Here is a 20,859-nt window from a genome sequence, read left to right as displayed (position 1 = left end):
GGATCACCATCTCTGTTGGGATCACTGCTTCTGCCCCAAATACTAAAGAAAAAGGTGTTTGACCAGTGGCATTCTTGGGAGTTGTCCTGTCAGCCCATAGCACATAAGGTAACTCCTCTGCCCATTTTCCCTTCTTGGATCCTAGCTTCTTCTTCAGATTGTTGATGATGATCTTGTTGGATGATTCTGATTGGCCATTGGCTTGTGGATGAACTGGTGTTGATGTTATCATCTTGATTCCCCAACTGTCACAAAAGTTAGTAGTTCTGCTTCCAATGAATTGGGAACCATTATCACATACGATTTCAGAGGGAATGCCAAATCTAGTTATAATGTTTCTTTTGATAAAGGATATAACTTCTTTTTCTCTGACTTGAGCAAAAGCTTCAGCTTCTATCCACTTAGAGAAGTAGTCAGTCATGGCAAGCATAAATACTTTTCCACCAGGTGCTTTAGGGAGCTTGCCAACTATATCCATTCCCCATCTCATGAATGGCCAAGAGGATGGTATGGGGTGTAGCAATTCAGCTGGTTGATGAAGGATATTGCTGTGTCTTTGACAAGGATCACATTTCCTAGCATATTCTACAGCATCCCTTTTCATGGTTGGCCAGTAGTATCCTGTTCTAAGGATCCTTGAGAATAATGCCCTGCCCCCAGTGTGGTTCCCACAATCTCCTTCATGGAAGTCTCTCAACACTTCTTCAATTTCAGGATCCTCAATACATCTTAAATATGGTCCTGCAAGGGATCGTTTATATAGCACATTATTTAAGATTGTAAATTGAGATACCTTGATCCTGAAAGCTCTAGGATTTTCTCCCATCGGAATCTCTCCGTGTTGCAAGTATTTTATGATTGGTGAGACCCATGATCCTGCATAAGATTGAGCTTCTTCACTAGGGATTACTGCAGTATCCTCTTCTATTTCCATGGCCACTTGATTTTCAATAGCAGGAGCCAGGATATGGATGATAGGGATACTTATGTCTTCTGGAATTTTTAAGGATGATCCTAAGTTGGCCAATGCATCAGCTTCCGTGTTATCCTCCCTTGGTACCTGTGTTAAGCTGAAAGAGACAAAAGAGAGTGCCAATTCTTTGACTATCTCTAAATATTTGGTTAGTTTTTCACCTTTAACAGCATAAGATCCATTAAAGTGATTGGTGATCAATAATGAGTCTACATATACTTTAAGATATTTTACCCCCATATCCTTAGCAATTTGCAAGCCAGCAATTAAGGCTTCATATTCAGCCTTAGTTGCTTGGAACTCACAGGCTATGGAGTGGGGTATTATGTCCCCCTGTGGCGATTTTAGTAGTATCCCGAGCCCTGTGCCCTTGACATTTGAGGATCCATCAGTGTGTAGTATCCAAGGATCCTTGGTCTCATCCAGCTGTTGGACTTCCAATTCTGTTTCTTTTTGTAGATCACTACTGAAATCAGCCACAAAGTCAGCTAGTGCTTGGGATTTAATGGCTGTTCTTGGCTCATATCTTATATCATGGGCACTAAGCTTTACTGCCCACTTAGCCATTCTTCCTGACATCTCTGGTTTCCTGAGGACATTCTTAATTGGAAAGTTAGTTCTAACAACAATAGTATGGGTTTCAAAATAATGCCTTAACTTAGTTGATGCCATGATTAATGCAAGAATAAGTTTTTCGAGGTGTGAGTACCTGGATTCGGCATCAAGTAAACTCTTACTTACATAGTAGATAGGATATTGTGTACCTTCGTGATCCTTCACAAGGACAGCACTTACAGCGGTTGAGGATACCGCCAAATATAAGGATAACACATCTCCTTTTTCAGGTTTTGATAATGCTGGTGCTGAGGACATATATTCTTTAAGGGCTTGTAAAGCATTCTCATGTTTCTCAGTCCATTCAAACTTCTTGTTCTTCCTTAGGATATCGTAAAATTCTTTACATTTTTCTGAGGATTTTGATATGAACCTGTTCAGAGCTGCTATCCTGCCTGTTAGCCTTTGCACATCCTTAGCATTGGCAGGGGACTTGATGTTTACTAGTGCTTAAATTTGCTCCGGACTTGCTTCAATGCCTCTCTGAGTTACCATATATCCTAGGAATTTACCTGCCTTAACACCAAAGTGGCACTTTGAAGGATTAAGCTTCATGTTATATTTATCAAGGATATCAAATGCTTCTTCCAAATCCCTTAGGTGATCCTCAGCTTTCTTTGATTTGACTACCATATCATCTATGTATACTTCCATAGTTTGTCCAATTTGATCTTTGAACATCATATTCACCAGCCTTTGATATGTTGCACCTGCATTTCTTAATCCAAAAGGCATGGCAATATAACAATACAAACCTGTTGGGGTCATAAAGGCTGTATCCTCTTGGTCAGATGGTTCCATCTGAATTTGTTGGAATCCAGATGATGCATCCATAAAGGTCAACAGTTCATGCCCCGCCGTTGCATCCACCATGGAGTCAATGTGGGGTAATGGGAAAGGATCCTTGGGACATGCCTTATTCAGATCAGTGAAATCGACACATACCCTCCACTTTCCATTTTTCTTTTGGACAACGACCACATTGGCTAACCATTTTGGATATTTAACCTCTCTGATCATACCTGCTCGAAGTAGTCTCTCTACTTCTTCTTGGATAATGGCATTCCTTTCTGGTGCAAACTTCCTCCTTTTTTGATGGATTGGTTTGATAGACCTGTCAATGCCGAGTTTATGAGTTATGATATCCTTAGATATACCTGTCATATCTTCATGTTTCCAAGCAAAGGTAGATTTCCTTCTTTTGAGGAAGGATATTAAGTCTTCTTTCATCTTGCCAAGGATCCCTGATCCGATATAGATTTTTGATTTAGGATCACTAGGATCCAAGAGGATTTCGTCCACATCTTGTTCCCTTGCCTCCAAGACATTCCTCGGAGGATACTGTAATTGCTATTGCTCCCTTGGCTTCGAGGTTGGCTTCATGGATGAGGTATAACAATCCTTAGCCTCCTGCTGATCACTGTCGATCTTGATTATCCCCCATGGGCTAGGGAGCTTCACACATTGATGGTAGGTGGATGGGACTGCTTTCATATCATGTATCCAAGGCCTGCCAAGGATAACATTGCAACAAGACAAGCAGTCAATAACACAAAATTTCTGATAATTATGTAATCCTTCCACGTAGATTGGGAGTTTGATGTCCCCCAGAGTTTTCTTCGTTTCTCCACTGAATCCTACAAGCACGGAGGATCTTGGTGTGATGTCTGATTCTGGGATTCCCATCTTCTTCAGAACATCAAGCTGGATAATGTTCACTGAGCTTCCTCCGTCGATAAGGATCCTGCGGACAAAATGGTTAGAGATAAAGAGAGTGATAACTAAACTATCATGATGAGGATCCTGAATGTTAATGCGATCATCCTCATCAAACGTTATCATCTTCCCTTCTGAGACACTTGATGTTCTAATAGGCCTTTCTCCATTATCCATTTTTGACTCCTTTGCATGTCTTTTGGCCGCCGAGAAGGATGTACCACAGATGTCTGATCCTCCGGAAATAAAGTTGATCACTTGTGCATTTGCCGGAGGTGCTGGAGCCTTTTCAGGGATCCTTTCAGGATCCTGAGTCCTTTGCTTTTTTCTTCCCAACAATTCTTTCAGGTGCCCCTTGCTTAATAGATATCCAATCTCTTTTCTTAAAGCTATGCATTCTTCAGTCAGATGCCCGAAATCCTCATGGTATGCACACCATTTTGACTTGTCTTTAGTCCCGGATGGTTTATCATTCTTCCTGGGCCACCTAGCTTTTTCACCTAGATTCTGCATTGCAAGGATTAGTTCATGATTATCAACGGAAAAACAATATTCTGAGATTGGAGGATAATCCTCATCATCCTCTTCTTGGTCAACAGCATGCACATTCTGGTTCTCATTTCTATGGTAGGATTTGAATTTGTTGTTCTTGAAGGAGGATCCTTGCTTCTCCTGTTTTGAGGATCCTACTTGTCTCTCTTGGATCCTCTTGTCATCCTCTAACCGGATGAACCTGAGTGCTCGAGTTCTTACTTCATCTAGATTCCTGCATGGTGTCATAACAAGATCATCATAGAATAGTGAATCCTTAAGCAGTCCCATTTTGAAGGCTTCAACAGCCGTAGCCATATCCAAGTTGGGAATGTCCAAGGATTCTTTACTAAATTTAGTTATATAATCCCTTAATGATTCATTATGATTTTGAGTTATCCTGTACAAATCACTAGTTAATCTTTCAAATTTTCTACTACAAGAGAATTGGTTATTGAATAAATTAACTAAATTAGCAAATGAAGTAATAGAGTAGGGGGGAAGACTTAGCAGCCACTTAAGAGCTGATCCAGTAAGAGTGGATCCAAATCCTTTACATAGGCATGCTTCTTTCAGTTTTTCTGGGATAGGATTGATCTCCATCCTCTCCCTGTATTGTGCTATGTGCTCTTCTGGATCCGTTGTACCATCATACAGCTTCATAGTAGGGATATGGAACCTTTTGGGTACCTCTGCATCACAAATTGGTGGTGCAAAGCGAGATACCTTATGGCTTCCATCTGCAATCTCTGGGATAGGCTTGACTACCCCTGGAACGCTTGAGATCATATCTTTTAGTTTCTGCAATTCCCTGGCCATAGCATGATTGACACCTGTATCCTGCATGAATCCATGGTTAGTGGTAGGATAATTATTTAAAGTGTTACCTCCCATTGGGTTCAAGTTAGGGAATCCATATTGCTGGGATTCTGGAACAACGGAGGGGCCAGTGGAAGCAATGGTCTGCATTGGAATGAAGTCCCCTTGATGGACATCTAGACTTCCTGTTTGCAAACTTTTTAGAGATCCTGGCACCTGGAAGGATCCTGGTATCTGGAAGGATCCTGGTATCTGGGATGATCCTGAAACGAAGGAGGATCCTTGACCCTGGGATGATCCTGGAACAAAGTAGGATCCTTGAAACTGCTGTGCACCCGGATAGGCTCCCGAATTCATGAAGGATCCCATATGCTGGGGATAGGATCCTGCCGGCTGAAAGTGTGAGCCAGATGCCTGAGTCATTGCTGTCGATCCGAGGTGCAATCCTCTTGATTCTCCCATAATTTGCACGTCTGGAATTCCCGATGGCTGAGAAGTAATCATTGGAGTATCAAAGCTCAAGGATTTGGGCATCAGTGGGGAATGATCCTCTGCCGTTTTCTTTTGTTTCTTGAGATCTCCAATTTCCCTGAGGATCCTTTCATTAGTTTCATCCTGCCGCTGCATACGATCCTTCATCTGCAAAATCAAAGTAAATACATCACTAGTACTGGGAATATAAGAATTCATAGCAGAAGGAGATGGAGTTTTAGAATTAGTAGGAGTTTGTCTCTTCTCAGCATTCTTCTGGGATCCTGCCGGTGGTGGAGGTAGAATGTTCTGGGACGAGGTGACTGTAGACATTGCCGTGGACATGTTTTTCAATGATGAAGCCATGTAATTCTATGAAATGATTTCGAACAAAAGGTTTTCTTATGAATGAAGCACCAATTGCCCCACGGTGGGCGCCAAACTGTTTTAGTCAAAAATCACACAAGGATAATGTAACCAAACTTTATGTAAACGGGGTATGATGCTTGGTTAATTATAAAAGTAAAGGATCACTTTTATGAGAAATATGCAAAGACACAATGATTTATACGAGGAAAAAGCCCTTGATCAATGTATGATCTCCGGCATAAAAAACCTCGGGTGATGGCAACTACCGATCACCAACTTCAATATAAGAAAAATATAGTTACAACTTCGGATGATAATGAGCTGAGTACAAGGATCACTATAGTTTCGAGTGTCTAAGCGTGTGAGAATTGTGTTGTGTGTTCTTCCGAATGAGGAAGAGTGTTATATATACAAGTGTAGGTGACCTATTTTAGGTAAAAAGACTAATAATCAGCTCATTACCCCTTTAGAAATAAAAGACAATCTAGCCTAAATTGCCGCCGTTAAATCAAGCCAAGTTTCCATATCCTTTGCAACGTCTATCTTTGATTAACCTCGTGCTATAATTGTGAAGACGCGTCCCTTGATTATGATGCTAAGAGCGTATCCTGCCAGATGTTCCTGCAAAATAATGTTGTGTTACACGAAGGTAACTATTAGCATGAGGATCCTTTCAATGGTCCATGATCCTGATCCTGAGGTTCTGCTGAGGATCATTGTCTGCCAAAGAAACAAGGATCACTGGTTAGGATCACGTATAAGGATCACGTATGATAAAAATCCAGCCCTAACACATACGATCCCTCATCTGCAAAATCAAAGTAAATATATCACTAGTACTGGGAACAGAAGAAGTTAGAGCAGAAGATGATGGTTTAGAGGAGATAGAAGTTGGTCTCTTCTCAGCATTTTTCTGAGATCCAGCTGGTGGTGGAGGCAAAGGTGGAATGCCGGTAGATGAATTGACTCCGACATCGCCGTGGATGTATTCTTCAATGATGAAGCCATGTAGCTCTTTGAAATGATTTCGAGCAGAAGGTTTTCTTAAGAATGAAGCACCAATTGCCCCACGGTGGGCGCCAAACTGTTTTGGTCAAAAATCACACAAGGATAATGCAACCAAACTCTAAGTAAACGGGGAATGATGCTTGGTTTGTTGAAAAAGTTAAGGATCACTTTGATAAGAAATATGCAAATGACACAAGGATTTATACGAGGAAAAAGCCCTTGATCAATGAATGATCTCCGGCATAAAAAACCTCGGGTGATGGCAACTACCGATCACCAACTTCAATATATGAAAATATGGTTACAACTTCGGATGATAATGAGCTGAGTACAAGGATCACTATCGTAAAGTGTGTCTAAGCGTGTGAGAATTGTGTTGTTCGTCTTCCGAATGGGGAAGAGTGTTATATATACAAGTGTAGGTGGCCTATTTTAGGTAAAAAGACTAATAATCAGCTCATTACCCCTTTAGAAATAAAAGTAAATCTAGCCTAAATTATCGCCCTTAAATCATGCCAAGTTTCCATATCCTTCACAACGTTCATCTCTGATTAAGCATATGCCAAAGTTGTAAAGACGCGTCCCTTGATTGTGATGCTAAGAGCGGATCCTGCTAGACATTCCTGCAAAATGACATTAAGTTCAATGAAAGCAACTGTTATCATGAGGATCCTATGATGGTCCGTGATCCTGATCCTGGAACTCTGCTGAGGATCACTATCTGTCAAAGAAACAAGGATCACTGGTTAGGATCACATGTAAGGATCATGTATTATAAAAATCCAGCCCTAACAATGTTGATGCTACAAAATAATATTATACCACTAAGAAAACTATCAGAAATGAGTACCATAATGCAAAGTGTAGCCCCCGCCGCATCGCGCGGGCCACCTACTAGTATATTTAAAATACAAGAAGAATAATAACTACATTTATCATACTAATAAATTTATCCAAAAACAACCATCTTTTTAAGATGCAACTCAAGTCTATATGTTTAAATTTTAAAGTTATATAACTTAATAATTACCGATAATTTATACTTATCTAATTAATTTAAATATTATGTTGTAGCTATAAGTTTATCTAATTGGTTAATTGTTATATGCCTAATCTAAACATTTCAACAATATTTTTAGAACTAATAAATTAAGACCACTGTTATTTAAATAAAACTTGGGTTCACGTCGTTAGAAAGTCGATGATACAGTTTATCTTCTAATCGATGGTTCAAATGTTTTTATATTTAGAAACTTGACAAACATCACAAGTTTTGATCATACATAAAACAAAATTTTGTTCAGATATCAAAAAAGTGTCTTAAAGTATCGTTTCATAGTTGTTAAATTTTCGTTATTAACTATTAGATATTTTATTTTCTCAACCCGTGTAATACACGGAGTTATAACCTAGTTGATGAATATAACTGAGTGTGAGGTTGGATTATTTATTTCCATATATGTTTTTAAGATCCGAATATATGGAGAGAGTTTGGAATACTAAATCAACTACCACTTGGCTATAAAGGTATTGCTTGCTTCACGTTGTGGCGCCGGTGACATGTGACTATCCGTGACGGTATGATTAGTTCACAACATCTCCACTTTGTTAATTTATTATATGCTCGTATAAGAGCCTCTGGATCCATTTAGAGATGTATGGAGGCTTCCTATGATACGATCTCATGGATATGATATAGTATTACCACCATGTGCAATTTGGATATTTTGATTTTAGGGTGCCTAATATAAGTAAGTGAATAACCATAACTCTTTGTTGCCTCAGCCTAATGTGTTCAGAAACACGAACCAGTTGTTTTGAGATTCTGGGATACATTTTCTTGCTTTAAACTAATGGAATGGGATCAAATACAAACACTTAAGTTTGTAAGAACCATAAGAACCAATACATAATTGACAAGTGTCCATCAATAAAAAATTAGTTTAGGGGTAATTTAGACTTTTTGACCATATTTATTTATAACCAATTAAAAATAATTACAAAAAATATAATCAGCACAACACTATATAATTAGCACAACATCATTAATCGTTCTTCATTATCAGCACATCGTCCTCGAATCGTTCTCCATTATCAACATAAACGACATTAGCACAACATCTTCAATCGTTCTCCATTATCAGCACACCAAATGTGCTGATTATATCTACTTTTGGTGTTTGTTTGTATTATTTTGTAATTAACACATAATCAGCACCTTATTAGCACAAATATAAAACACCTTTTGTTAACTTTTTTTAAAAAACACTTTTATAAATACAAAAAGGTATAGCAATATGGTACTCATATTAAAGATAAAAAAATACTTGATTTTATGGTATATATTTTAAAAAAAAAATAATGAAGTATATAAAAGTTATTTTAGTTTAAAAAACCTTGGTGGAATTTGTATTTAATAGAAAATGGTCAAATGACTAGCAATTTTACAAAATTACCCCTAATTTGTTAGTAGTAATTTTTAATTATAAGAGTTTTATTTATAATCAATATCAACCCTTGATTTAAATTAACAATGGTTCAGATCTGTTCTTACGGTTCTTATAATTAGCACTGTTTGTACAGGATCTCAACCCTTAAACTAATAAAACAAAACTTGCCACGTGCCAACTTCTTAATGGGTCTACCACTATCAAAAGGCTGGTTTATTAATATATGGATAATTAGGGTGCCTAATATAAGTAAGTGAATAACCATAACTCTTTGTTGCCTCAGCCTAATGTGTTCGGAAACACGAACCAGTTGTTTTGAGATTCTCGGATACCTTTTCTTGCTTTAAACTAATAAAACAAAACTTGCCACGTGCCAACTTCTTAATGGGTCTACCACTATTCATTAGGTTGGTTTATTAATATATGGGTAATATATGGATAAAGGATTCCATGGAATTGGGGATTTCTAGTCTTTAAACATTGTTAGTGTTGTACTGTTCAAATTTTGTTATGGCAATGTAACTCAGATTAAAATACCAAATCCTATTACTAATGGTGCTCGTAGGACCGTAAAATCCAGCGGTATGTATGCCGGCGGGTGGTGGTTTGACCAGAGATTTTTTAGGAAAACTTATTTTATGTAAAGGGTACTTTTGTTACTTTATACGAAATTAAAAATATACTTAACAAAAGTTAGCCTTAAACCTCAAACTCGTTACAAAATTTAACTCATAAATTCTAAACTTGCAACTTTAAACCCTTTTATCCAAAAGGACCTACAGTTTTTGTTTTCACCAATGCTTACGTTTTTCTTCAAGTTAAATCCAGCCCAAATCCTTATCAATGCAGCCCACTTAGGAGCAAATGCAATTCAACCAATGAAAATAGTTCGGCCCAGATGTCACCGGTTTTGTTTCTCGCTCACAACGATATTTATATTTTGTGAGTATATCTTATACTTTGATCACACAATTTAATTGTAATCATGTTATTAGTTGGAATATTAATCATTTATATTTTCATATGATGCTTTCAAGGTTACCAAAATCAATCGATTTTAACTCCTTTTACTTTCAAACCTACAAAATATAGAAAACGGAAATACCAATATTAGAGGACTCGGGGCCATGCGTTATTCTATCACGGACCGCTCCTTCAACGCGTTATTTCCCACCGCCGGTACAAACTAAAACGCGTGATACATTAACGCAATCCGGTTTTCGTTATCTCCATCACGCGTTAATGTTTTGTTTTGTGAGGGTATTTGTTGGTTGGGGGGAAATTGTTAGGTGTGGTGATGAGTGATGACCACCCCCACTAAAAAAGGTTGTGAGTGATGGAAAAATGGTCGATGACATGGCAGAACTTGATTGGTGCTTGTGAGTGATAAATTCTATCACTAGTGAACCACCCCCCTCCCCTTATTCATACAAATCAATCAATTTTACTACAAATAACACGCAATCATGTAACATGCATCGGTTCAATGGGCCACTCCGTCGAGAGCTTACCTTACCTCCTACCTAGTAGCACTCAGAATTTGTTTTGTTCAAGTTCACATGATGAACTGGGTCACTTCAATTAAGAAAATTATGCACCTTTTTAAAAAATAATGTCGAGTTTTTGGCTCACCTCGAGTCAAATATTAAATATTAAATGATTAAAACCATGCACCGTGAGCAGCAATAGGTTACCAATTTCAATACTTGTCATCAAGGGAGAACCCAACCCAAGTTGTGGGTAGGTGAGCGCACCCATTAAAAAAATAATTTTTAGTGTTATTTTTTACCGAAAATTTCGACCGCACCTCTTGAAAATTTTTACCCACACCCCTTTAAAATTTTCAACCACCCCACTTAGGAAAAGAAATATTATGAACTTATAAAAAATTAAAGACTGATTATTATTTAATATACAAGTATATAACATAATTAATATAAGAGAAAAATGCAATTTGCGTCCCTGTGGTATGTCCCAAACATCAACTTGAGCCCCTAAATTAAATTTTTGGATGTTTGAGCCCTTGACCTTATAAATTCATAACAGTATGAGTCCCTGCCGTCAGTCTTCCGTCAGTTTGACCGTTTGCCAGTTGTAAAAAGTCCATAATACCCCCCACCCTTTAATATATACACTGAATGGATTCATTATCATCATCAACAGCCGTTCTCAACTCCCAATATCATTATCATCATCAACAGCCGCTCTCAACTCCCAATATCATCATCATCATCATCAACAGCTCTCCTCTCCCAATATCATCATCATCAACAGCTCTCAACTCCCAAGATCATCATCATCATCTTCATCGAAGAGATCAACAGATCATCTTCATCATCGATCAGGTTCATCTTCATCCTGTCAAGAGATCAACATAGCAATGATTCTGGGTTTGATTTTGGGTTCCATTCGATGATTTTGGGTAACATTCGATGATTTGGGTTGATTTTGAAAAAACAGAGGGTTGATTTCATTCGATGTGTTTATGTGTTTATATTGTGAAAAAACAGAGCGTTGATTTTGGGTTTGATTTTGGGTTCCATTCGATGTTTTTGGGTTTGATTTTGGGTTCCATTCGATGATTTTGGGTTGATTTTGAAAAACAGAGGGTTGATTTTGGGTTCCTCATTTTGAATGTGTTTGAATGTGTTATTTGGGTAACAGTTATTGATTCGATGTGTTCCTCATTTTGATTGAATGTGTTCCTCATTTTGATTCGATGATAACAGTTATTTGGGTATGGAATTTTGGGTATGATTTGAATGTGTTATTTGGGGTTAGGGTTTAGGGTTGAATGGATTTTTGGTTTGATTCTTGTGGGTTTAGGGTTGAATGGATTTTTTGGTTTGATTCTTGTTCAAAATGCATCAAAACAGAGAGTTGGTTTGAATGGATTAGGGTTTACGGTAGCAATGTGTTTTGGTTTAAATGTGTTTTGTTTTGTTGTACAGAATGTGTTTTGGTTTGAATGTGTTTAGGGTTTAGGGTATCAACTAAGTATTAAGAACTGATCGGATGTACAGAATGTGTTTTGGTTTGAATGTGTTTAGGGTTTAGGGTATCAACAGAATGTGTTTTGGTTTGGTTTGTACAGATTCTTGTGGGTTTAGGGTTGAATGGATTTTTGGTTTGATTTTTGTTGTACAAAATGTGTTTGGGTTTAGGGTTGAATGGATTTTTGGTTTGAATTTTGTTGTACAGAATGTGTTTTGATTTGAATGTGTTTTGGTTTGAATGTGTTTTGGTTTGAATGTGTTTGGTTGTACAGAATGGCTGCGGATGTAAAGATACGCAAAACACCAACTACGAAGGCGAGAACACTTGACAACCTCCTAGAAGATGGCGCTTGGGTTATATTCATTCATATGAATGAATATAACCCTAGTGGCAGATATGTAATTAGCGAGCTCTGGAATTTCATATCTGCCACTGGGGTTATATTCATTCATATGAATGAATATAACCCTAGTGTAATTAGCGAGCTCTGGAATTTCATATCTGCCACTGGGGTTATATTCATTCATATCTGCTACATTCCGAAGTGCACCCGTCAGTAAAGATCCACAATTGCTTGTGGATCTTTGACGTTTTGTCTCTATTTGTATGTTTCGATCTTTTGTTATCGAGTCTGTACGTTACGGTCTTTTGTTATCGAGTCTGTACGTTACGGTCTTTTGTTATCGAGAATTTTATTATGAATGAATATAACCCAATTGCTTGTGGATCTTTGATACATATATATATAGGATACATTTAATTATTATATAAAAAAATAAAAGAGTTAATTTAATTATTATTAGATTTCTTAAGAAAAAAGCAAAAAATGAATTTAGGGGCTCAGGTTGATATTTCACTCATACCATAGGGACGCAAAGTGTTATTAATATATGTCAAAAGACGGTCTTACCCCTGCCTCAAACAGTCAAACTGACGGCCGGGACTCAAAGTGTTATGAATTTATAAGGTCAGGGGCTCAAACATCCAAAAATTTAATTTAGGGGCTCAAGTTGATGTTTGGGACATACCACAGGGACGCAAATTGCATTTTTCTCTTAATATAATTATTCTTTAACCATTTATTATCTTAGTGGAGGGTTCAAATGAGAAGAAATTTTGTAAGAAGAAAAAAGAAGAAGTTTCAACCAATAAGAATGTTTCATTTTACTTCATTTAATATTTGCATTTAATTTTAATATAAGGGTATATTGGTAAACTTACATAAATCATTAATTTGTATTCTTCCCTTTTAATAACTAACTAAATTAAATTTGTAACTCCTTTTTCAAAATATATATTTTTTTCAAATAAAAAAACAACTAAATTTAAAGTGTAGAATAAATTACTAGTTGTGTAGGATAAATTACGAGTTGTGTAGGATATATTTCGAGGTGTGTAGGATAAATTTCGATTATGTAGGATAAAATTCTATAATGTGTAGGGTAGGTATATGTAAGAAAATTTTAATATGTGTAGGTTTTGTAGAATATATGTAGGATAATTAATGATTAGTTGACTAATTAATTAAAAAGAGAAAAATTAATGATATGAATTATAAATGAAATAGTATTTTACTAATATGCCCTTTCTTCTTTTTCTTCTCACATTAAATTTCTTCTCAAATGAACCTTCCCCTATTATCTTATTCACTTAATTACTTAACCCAGTCAAATGTCAATCTCTAATCCATTTTTATTAACTCAAGCCCAAACTCAACCCAAAGATATTTGAACTAAATAAAATAACCCAAACCCATCCACCCATTCCAATTCCAAATCCCGCCCCAAAAAAAATTCCCACCGACTTGACACCACTGCTCACGACCGGACGGCTTTTTTGCCGGAAAAAAAAACAAAATTCCGGCAAGACCGACCCATATTACGCCATATAGAACGAGTATGGTTTCTTTATTGATTTTTTTTTGTTTTATGTGATGATTAGGAAAACATATAGACGTATAAGAGTTTGATCTTTTTATGGTTTTTGATGCTTTTTTGTTGTTGTAGACTTGTAGTTAAATGATGTTGTTGTTTTATTTATAGTTTTGTTTGTTTAAACGATTAGTTACAAGTAATCAACATTTAATACTGAGGCTTGAATGTTTGAAAATAAAATTGGAAATTATGAACTATCATTGAACATTATTGTTTATTTTGTTTAAGTGTTTAGTGTCGTTTTATAAACTTACGGAGCGATTTATATGTGATAGGAACCATGAGTAAGAATGTAATGTACTTATGGAGTGTTTAGTATCTCTATATGATGTTTTGGATATATTTCAAAAAATGAAAACCTGTAGGGCACAATTTTAAATACGTTTGTAATGACATTTGACGTGTTTCTGATGATTATATAAATTTTTAGTTTGATGTTCTTTTGTCTTACATGACCCGACCCAATCCGACCTGCTATGAACCGATTTTTTTATATAGCTAGGGCCTAAAATCTTTAAAAATATTCCACACGCCCAGCAAAAAAATTCATTGGTCCGCCACTGCTTGTCATACAATGAAAAACCACAGCTGAACACCTGGTGTACTTCAACTTTGTACTGGACTTGATCATATGCCGAATCATAAGACATGTGACACACGGACAGACACCGAACTTTCACATATCGACCAGGTTTTACATGCATTTCACCACAAATTTGTATCACTTCTTGGACACGAGTATATAGACATGTGTTATATACATTTGGACTCAGGTCCAAGTCGCTACCTTCGGGTGGAATGACATTCAAGTCTCTTGACAAGCTATCTTTGAACATGTGTTATACAAAAGCCTTAGATCTTAGGAACTTGTCTCTGAACTTATGTTATTTACATTTAGGCTCATTCCCTAGTGACAACCTCCAAGTTGAATGGCGCCCAAGTATCGGGATATTGGCGCTTATCTTTAGATATGTTTTACGCTTACAAGTCTTAGGGCTTGGATAGCTATCAATAGTAAGTGTTATATAGTCACTACCTAGGCGAAACAACCAACAAGTCTCAAGGCTTGGGTACTCGTTTTCGACCAGGTGTTACATGCATTTGGCCACACATCTTTATCACTGTCTTCAAGCAAAATGATTATTAAGTCGCAAATCTTAAACACTCGTTTTATGTGCGACTACTACTTACAGATACAATAAGGTTGAAGCATGTTCATGGACAAAAAGCTATTTCGAGATAAGCCTTGAATGTACGTCCCTAGCAGGAGCTCACTACTACAAAACCACAACGCATGAAATACAACAACATTAATAGGGTTGGACGTCTTAGACCGACAGGTAACTAGCTACACGCCAAACATCACATAGTTGAGAGTACATCATGCAAAACTAAGGGACTGTAGAGCATACCCCCCCCCCCATATTGGACTTGGTCCAACTTGGGTTTGCCCACTAGTCATGTCACTTAGCACTACTCACCTATTCCATACTCTCATACACAGTACACTCCATATCTACGCATATGCATACATATATATTTGCACATCCATTATAGATTTGAGTTGACGTAACCATAAAAGGTTGGTCTTTAAGCTTTAGCATCAAGGCTCATTCTAATGGTTTTTCTTGTGATGTTTATGTAAAATTGGTATAGAACAACACAGAAATACAGGAGATAAACAACAACACCAGATATAGTGACAAAATGTGACGGAAAACTTTTATTCGTTAACCAACCCTAAAAACTCCCAACTTCCCAAGATCTTACAAATTGTAAGATCTAAAACAAACAATACAAAGAGATATAATCAACTGATGATTATCAGTTGATTAATCAGAAAGATACAACCAAAGATACAGTGATCCACAACCAACAAATCAACAAGATCTTCAACAGATCTTCAGCAGAACGAAAAAGATGAAGAATCCAGAGAAAAATGAGAGATGGGTGAAATGCGTGAAGGAGAGAATTAAACCCTAGCTGACTGCTGCACTCTTTTATACCCAGCCATAACAAAGTTACACTTTAGTCTAAAATGTACCAAACTGATCGCATTCCCTCAAATGATTCATTTTCACCCCTTACACTTTCAACCTAATAATCTAGGTTGTTAGCACCAGACTTAACAACCTAGATTTATTATTTTTAAATTCAGTGTTATTATCTTTTTTCACAAACTGTCCTCCAGGTCTTCTCTTCATACCAGGAAGATAACCAATTAACTCAAAACACCTGTCAACTGTATGACCCAACATATTGCAGTGAGTACACTTCAAGTTAGGATTAGGTCCTCTAGTATTTTTCCTCTTAGAATCAAAAGAATGATCAGACTTAGAAACAAAAGAAACATTCTAACTTCTAACACCTCCACTAGACATCCTGTAAGACTCTTCCCTAGACACAATAGAAAATGCAACCTTGACATACGGAAATGACTCTCTTGTCAACAAATTTGTTCTCACTGGCTAATAAACATCATCAATCCCCATGAGAAACTGCATCAGTTTTATTAACATAGAAAAAACATTATAGTTTTTAGCAGCTTTACAAGAACATGTGGGCAGTTTAAGCATAGCATAAAGCTACTTCCACATGGTAGTTAAACGATTATAATAATCTGCCACAGTACTTCCATTTTGTGAGATACAATTAATTGTTTTATATAGGTCATAGACAACAGAGCCATCAACCTTGTCATAGGTTTCCCTAAGATCATCCCATACTTCAAAAGCAAATTTAGAAAAAAAAAAAAAAAAAAAACTTGACCTAAAAATAGTTCCTCAGACACAGAGTTTAATAACCATGTTTAGACCACAGAGTTACATCTATCCCACTGACTTGCTAATACATGATCATCAGTGGATCTCTCACACTTACCATCTATGAAACCAAATTTACTTTTGGCTTCTAAAGCCAATTTCATAGCACTTTCTGTACCTTTTAGTTTAATACTAACAATGGTTAATGCACTAGAATCACTAGGATGAAGGTATAGGGGATCACCTATATCCAATTTACTAATAAGGGTTTGTGAAGCACTAGCATCACCCATCTTGACAACAAACAAGAACCACAGATAACCCTAACAGACAAACAGATAGCAACAAGTAGCAAACAAACAAACAACAGAGTAACAGAAACCCTAAGGCGAAGCTGAGTCAGGGACCAGATTCCAGGTTCGTCACTCCATGGTGCCTCGACAAGCCTTTACTCAGGAGCCAAAAACAACAGAATTAATACTCTAAAAAAACAAGAACAATCAACAACAAGATACATAAACAACTAGATCAACAGAAAAATACAGAACAGACAGATGCACAATAAAGTCGGTCCTCTCTACCCGGCATCAACTAAACCAATCAACAAAAGAAAAATAAAGAATAGAACAGGCTTACAACAGCGTTTAACTCCCTCCTTAATCAAATCCGATCAATAACTTTCTAGGGTTATAAAATCAGATCAAAAGCAGCAAATATCACAAACACCCAGTTAGTTTGCCTTGTAGCCTTGTAGGGCTACAAAGACTAACGCATGCCTTCAAAGACTAGATCGAGACGATCTAAAACCACAACAGTTAGATCCGCAAATCCTAGAACACCAGGAGCGAACCTAAATCACAAAAATCAACAATCAGTCAAAATCACAGCGAAAACAACACAGGTCAGGAGCGATTTCGCTCTGATACCATGTAAAATTGGTATAGAACAACACAGAAATACAGAAGATAAACAACAACACTAGATATAGTGACAAAACGTGACGAAAAACTTTTATTAGTTAACCAACCCTAAAAGCTCCCAACCTCCCAAGATCTTACAAATTGTAAGATCTAAAACAAACAATACAAAGAGATATAATTAACTGATGATTATCAGTGATTAATTAGAATAATACAACCAAAGATACAGTGATCCACAGGATCTACAACAATATCGAATTGAACCAACAAATCAACAAGATCTTCAATAGATCTTCAGCAGAACGAAGAAGATGAAGAATCCAGAGAAAAATGAGAGATAGGTGAAATGTGTAAAGGAGAGAATGAAACCCTAGCTGACTGATGCACTCTTTTATACCCAGCCATAACAAAGTTACACTTTAGTCCATAAGAATGCACCAAACTGATCTAGTCCCTCAAATGATTCACTTTCACCCCTTACACTTTCAACCTATTAATAAACTTGGTCCAGAAACTGTTATAACAAATTAAGCCCAATAACAACATATAACAATACATGTAACGGCCAGGCCCAATCTTGAATAAACATAACAACTGAGATAACAGCCCAACAAATAAATATAACCAACAAACATATAGTATATAAATGAACCTTATATTTTCAACAATTTACATCATTATTGCTGGCTCGAGATAACAAAATTCGACTCAAACTGCGACCTAGACAATTCTAAACAGAAAGTATTTCACTCTCTTCATTGTTGCACCCACTGATCTATAAGGTACCCATTACAAAATGTCACCTATCATAGTATTATATAGTTTTTCTTACAATTATAATTTTGTAGAAAACTTTCAATAGAATGTGGAATGTTTTTATAAACAAACATAGAAAAAAATATATTCTTACTTAAAAGTAGGGGTGTTTATCGGATCGGATTATTCAGGTTGGATTATTTGGATTTGAAAATTTTAGGAACCAATCTGAAATCCGATTCAATCCAAATTCATAATATTCTCATCTGATCCAAATCTATCCGATTTAAATTCGGATTGGATTCGGATAAATCCGAATAATGCGAACAGATATCCAAACAATCCAAATTAATTTGAATAACAATTTTTTCAAGTTATTTTATTTTCCCTAGTTTCTTGTTCCTAACATTTTATTAATATATATTCACAGTAACCATACAAAACCTAAAAATAGTCTCAAAATACAAATACAAAGTTTAAACTTCAAAACAAAGTATGCATGATATAAATATAAATTAGTATTAACACACAAATAAAAAGCTCAAACTTCAAAACATATGTTAAAGCTTATTCGGATATTCAAAAAAATCCAAATAATCCGAATTTAAATCTAAAATCCGAATCCGATTCGAATATCCAAATCAGATTTTGGATCGGCTTTTTTCCGGTTTCGGATTCGGTTAAGGTTTCGGTTTTGTTCAGATTTCGGATATTTTGAACACCCCTACTTAAAAGTACCTGATGTTAGCTTACAAAAGAATTTCAAATAGAAAACAATGACATTGGGTGGGGGTTGGGTCTATTTGGCAAAGTTAATGGAGTTAAGGTGTTGTTACCCTTAAAATCAAGGACTTAAGTTTCGTTAAAAACGGATTTAATGGAGTTTAAGCCGTTTAGAAAAATAAAAGAAAAGAAAAAAGAAAACTGACACTTTTTATAAGCAACATGTAATATAATGTTCTTTCTTAGACCAAGCGGTGTGGAGGTCGGCTCCCCCCCCCCCGTCTTGGGTCGTCCCTGGCGTCGCACACCGCCCCTTGGGCTTCGTCGCGTCCCCAACGTCGGCTAGGAGACGTTGGCGACGAGTGATGAATTTGAAAAGTGGGCTCCCCTCAAACGGTAACATGCCATTTTTAAAAAAAAAATTACCCTCAACCCACTATATATTTAACCTTTTCACCCCATTTTTTTACACAAAACCTCTACTTTCTCTCCACTTTTATAAAATAATCTCTCCCAACCTTAAAAAATATGGATCCCTACAACCCAAATAATCCCAACTCAAGTTCACTCCCATTTTCGTCACCCGGCTACACACCCGTCATGGAAAACTCTTTTTCGGGTTACCAACAAATGCCCAACGCTTTCAACCAACGAAACCAATACCATATGCAACAACCCAACATTCCCTTCAACCAAATGCAAATGCAACCAAACCCACAAACATTCAACATGCCATATCAACAAATGCAAATGCACCAGCTAATGCAAAATCCGCTTAATATGCCATATCAACCACCGCCACAAGCACGTCCAACACAAATCGAGGAAGAAGATGATGACGTAGAGGTTGTGCCAGAAACGCAACCTCAACCTTCAAAAAAGAAAAATACAAAGGGAAAGGGTAAAAAAGAAGACGCAGCCGTCAAACAACAGCCATGGTCAAAAATTAAGGAAGAGGCGTTGGCGAAGGCGTATGTTGAATCGACAAGGAATCCTATACTCGGTAAAAATTATTTTTTTCATTATACTATTATTGTTACTACCTTTTATTTGTACATTATATTTTTCTTAGAAAATATTATTATTGTTACTAACATTTATCTGTACACTATATTTTTCTAACAAAATATTATTATTGTTACTAACATTTATTTGTACACTATATTTTTCTAACAAAATATTGTTATTGTTACTAACTTGTAGGTAACAATCAATCAAACGATGGGTTTTGGCAAGAAGTCCTTGATATATTCCACACGATTTATGGAACAAGGCGTGTACAGAACCGTTGATTCTATCGGCTCCAAGTAGCGCAAGATGAATACGGTGATCCAACACTTTTGTGGGTTTTATAACCAAACGCACTCCAACAAACCGAGTGGGTGGAACAACGAAAATGTTTTCCATGAGGCGATGCGTTTATACGAAAATGAACATAAGACTTCTTTCCCACATGTCCGTCTGTGGCAAGTTGTAAAGGATTCTCCAAAATGGGCGGCAACTCCAAATGAGGTTGCAAGCGCGAAACGAGCAACCAAACGGTCTAAAACTTCCGAGTCAGGAAGTTATAGCGTTGGAGCCTCAACCGGTTGTTGCTAAATAAATATCAACGAAGAGCCCGAGTTTGATGAGGAGCCGATTGGGGAGGAAGAACGTCCCCCAGGAAGGGACAAAAGTAAAAAGATAGCGAGACGCAAAACGAGAAGGTAAAAGTGAAGAAACGACAAGCCGAGGAGAAGCAAAAGAGGCAAGAAGAAGCACAGCAGTTGGAGGAATGGAAAATAATGACCACCGACCTTAGCGCATATCCTGAGG

At 36.8% G+C, this 20,859-nt stretch overlaps 1 protein-coding gene and 1 long non-coding RNA gene across 2 annotated transcripts; one reads left to right on the top strand and one right to left on the bottom strand.

The window, feature by feature from the left end:
* Window positions 1-14,485: 14,485 nt before the first annotated feature.
* On the bottom strand, window positions 14,486-17,939 carry LOC118488447. The gene is made up of 2 exons (XR_004884789.1): window positions 17,282-17,939; window positions 14,486-15,160 (listed from the first exon to the last, which is right to left on the bottom strand). It is a non-coding gene; the product is annotated as an uncharacterized LOC118488447 (long non-coding RNA).
* Window positions 17,940-19,572: 1,633 nt separating this feature from the next.
* Window positions 19,573-20,336, top strand: LOC110923721. Its single transcript, XM_022167781.1, has 2 exons — window positions 19,573-20,047; window positions 20,248-20,336. Exons 1-2 carry the CDS (start codon window positions 19,573-19,575, stop codon window positions 20,334-20,336), a joined length of 564 nt encoding a protein of 187 aa, XP_022023473.1.
* The last annotated feature ends 523 nt before the right edge of the window (window positions 20,337-20,859 follow it).

The sequence above is a fragment of the Helianthus annuus genome, chromosome 16 (genome assembly GCF_002127325.2).
Source record: "Helianthus annuus cultivar XRQ/B chromosome 16, HanXRQr2.0-SUNRISE, whole genome shotgun sequence".
Classification (NCBI taxonomy): domain Eukaryota; kingdom Viridiplantae; phylum Streptophyta; class Magnoliopsida; order Asterales; family Asteraceae; genus Helianthus; species Helianthus annuus.
This window is presented reverse-complemented; position numbering and strand designations above follow the sequence as displayed.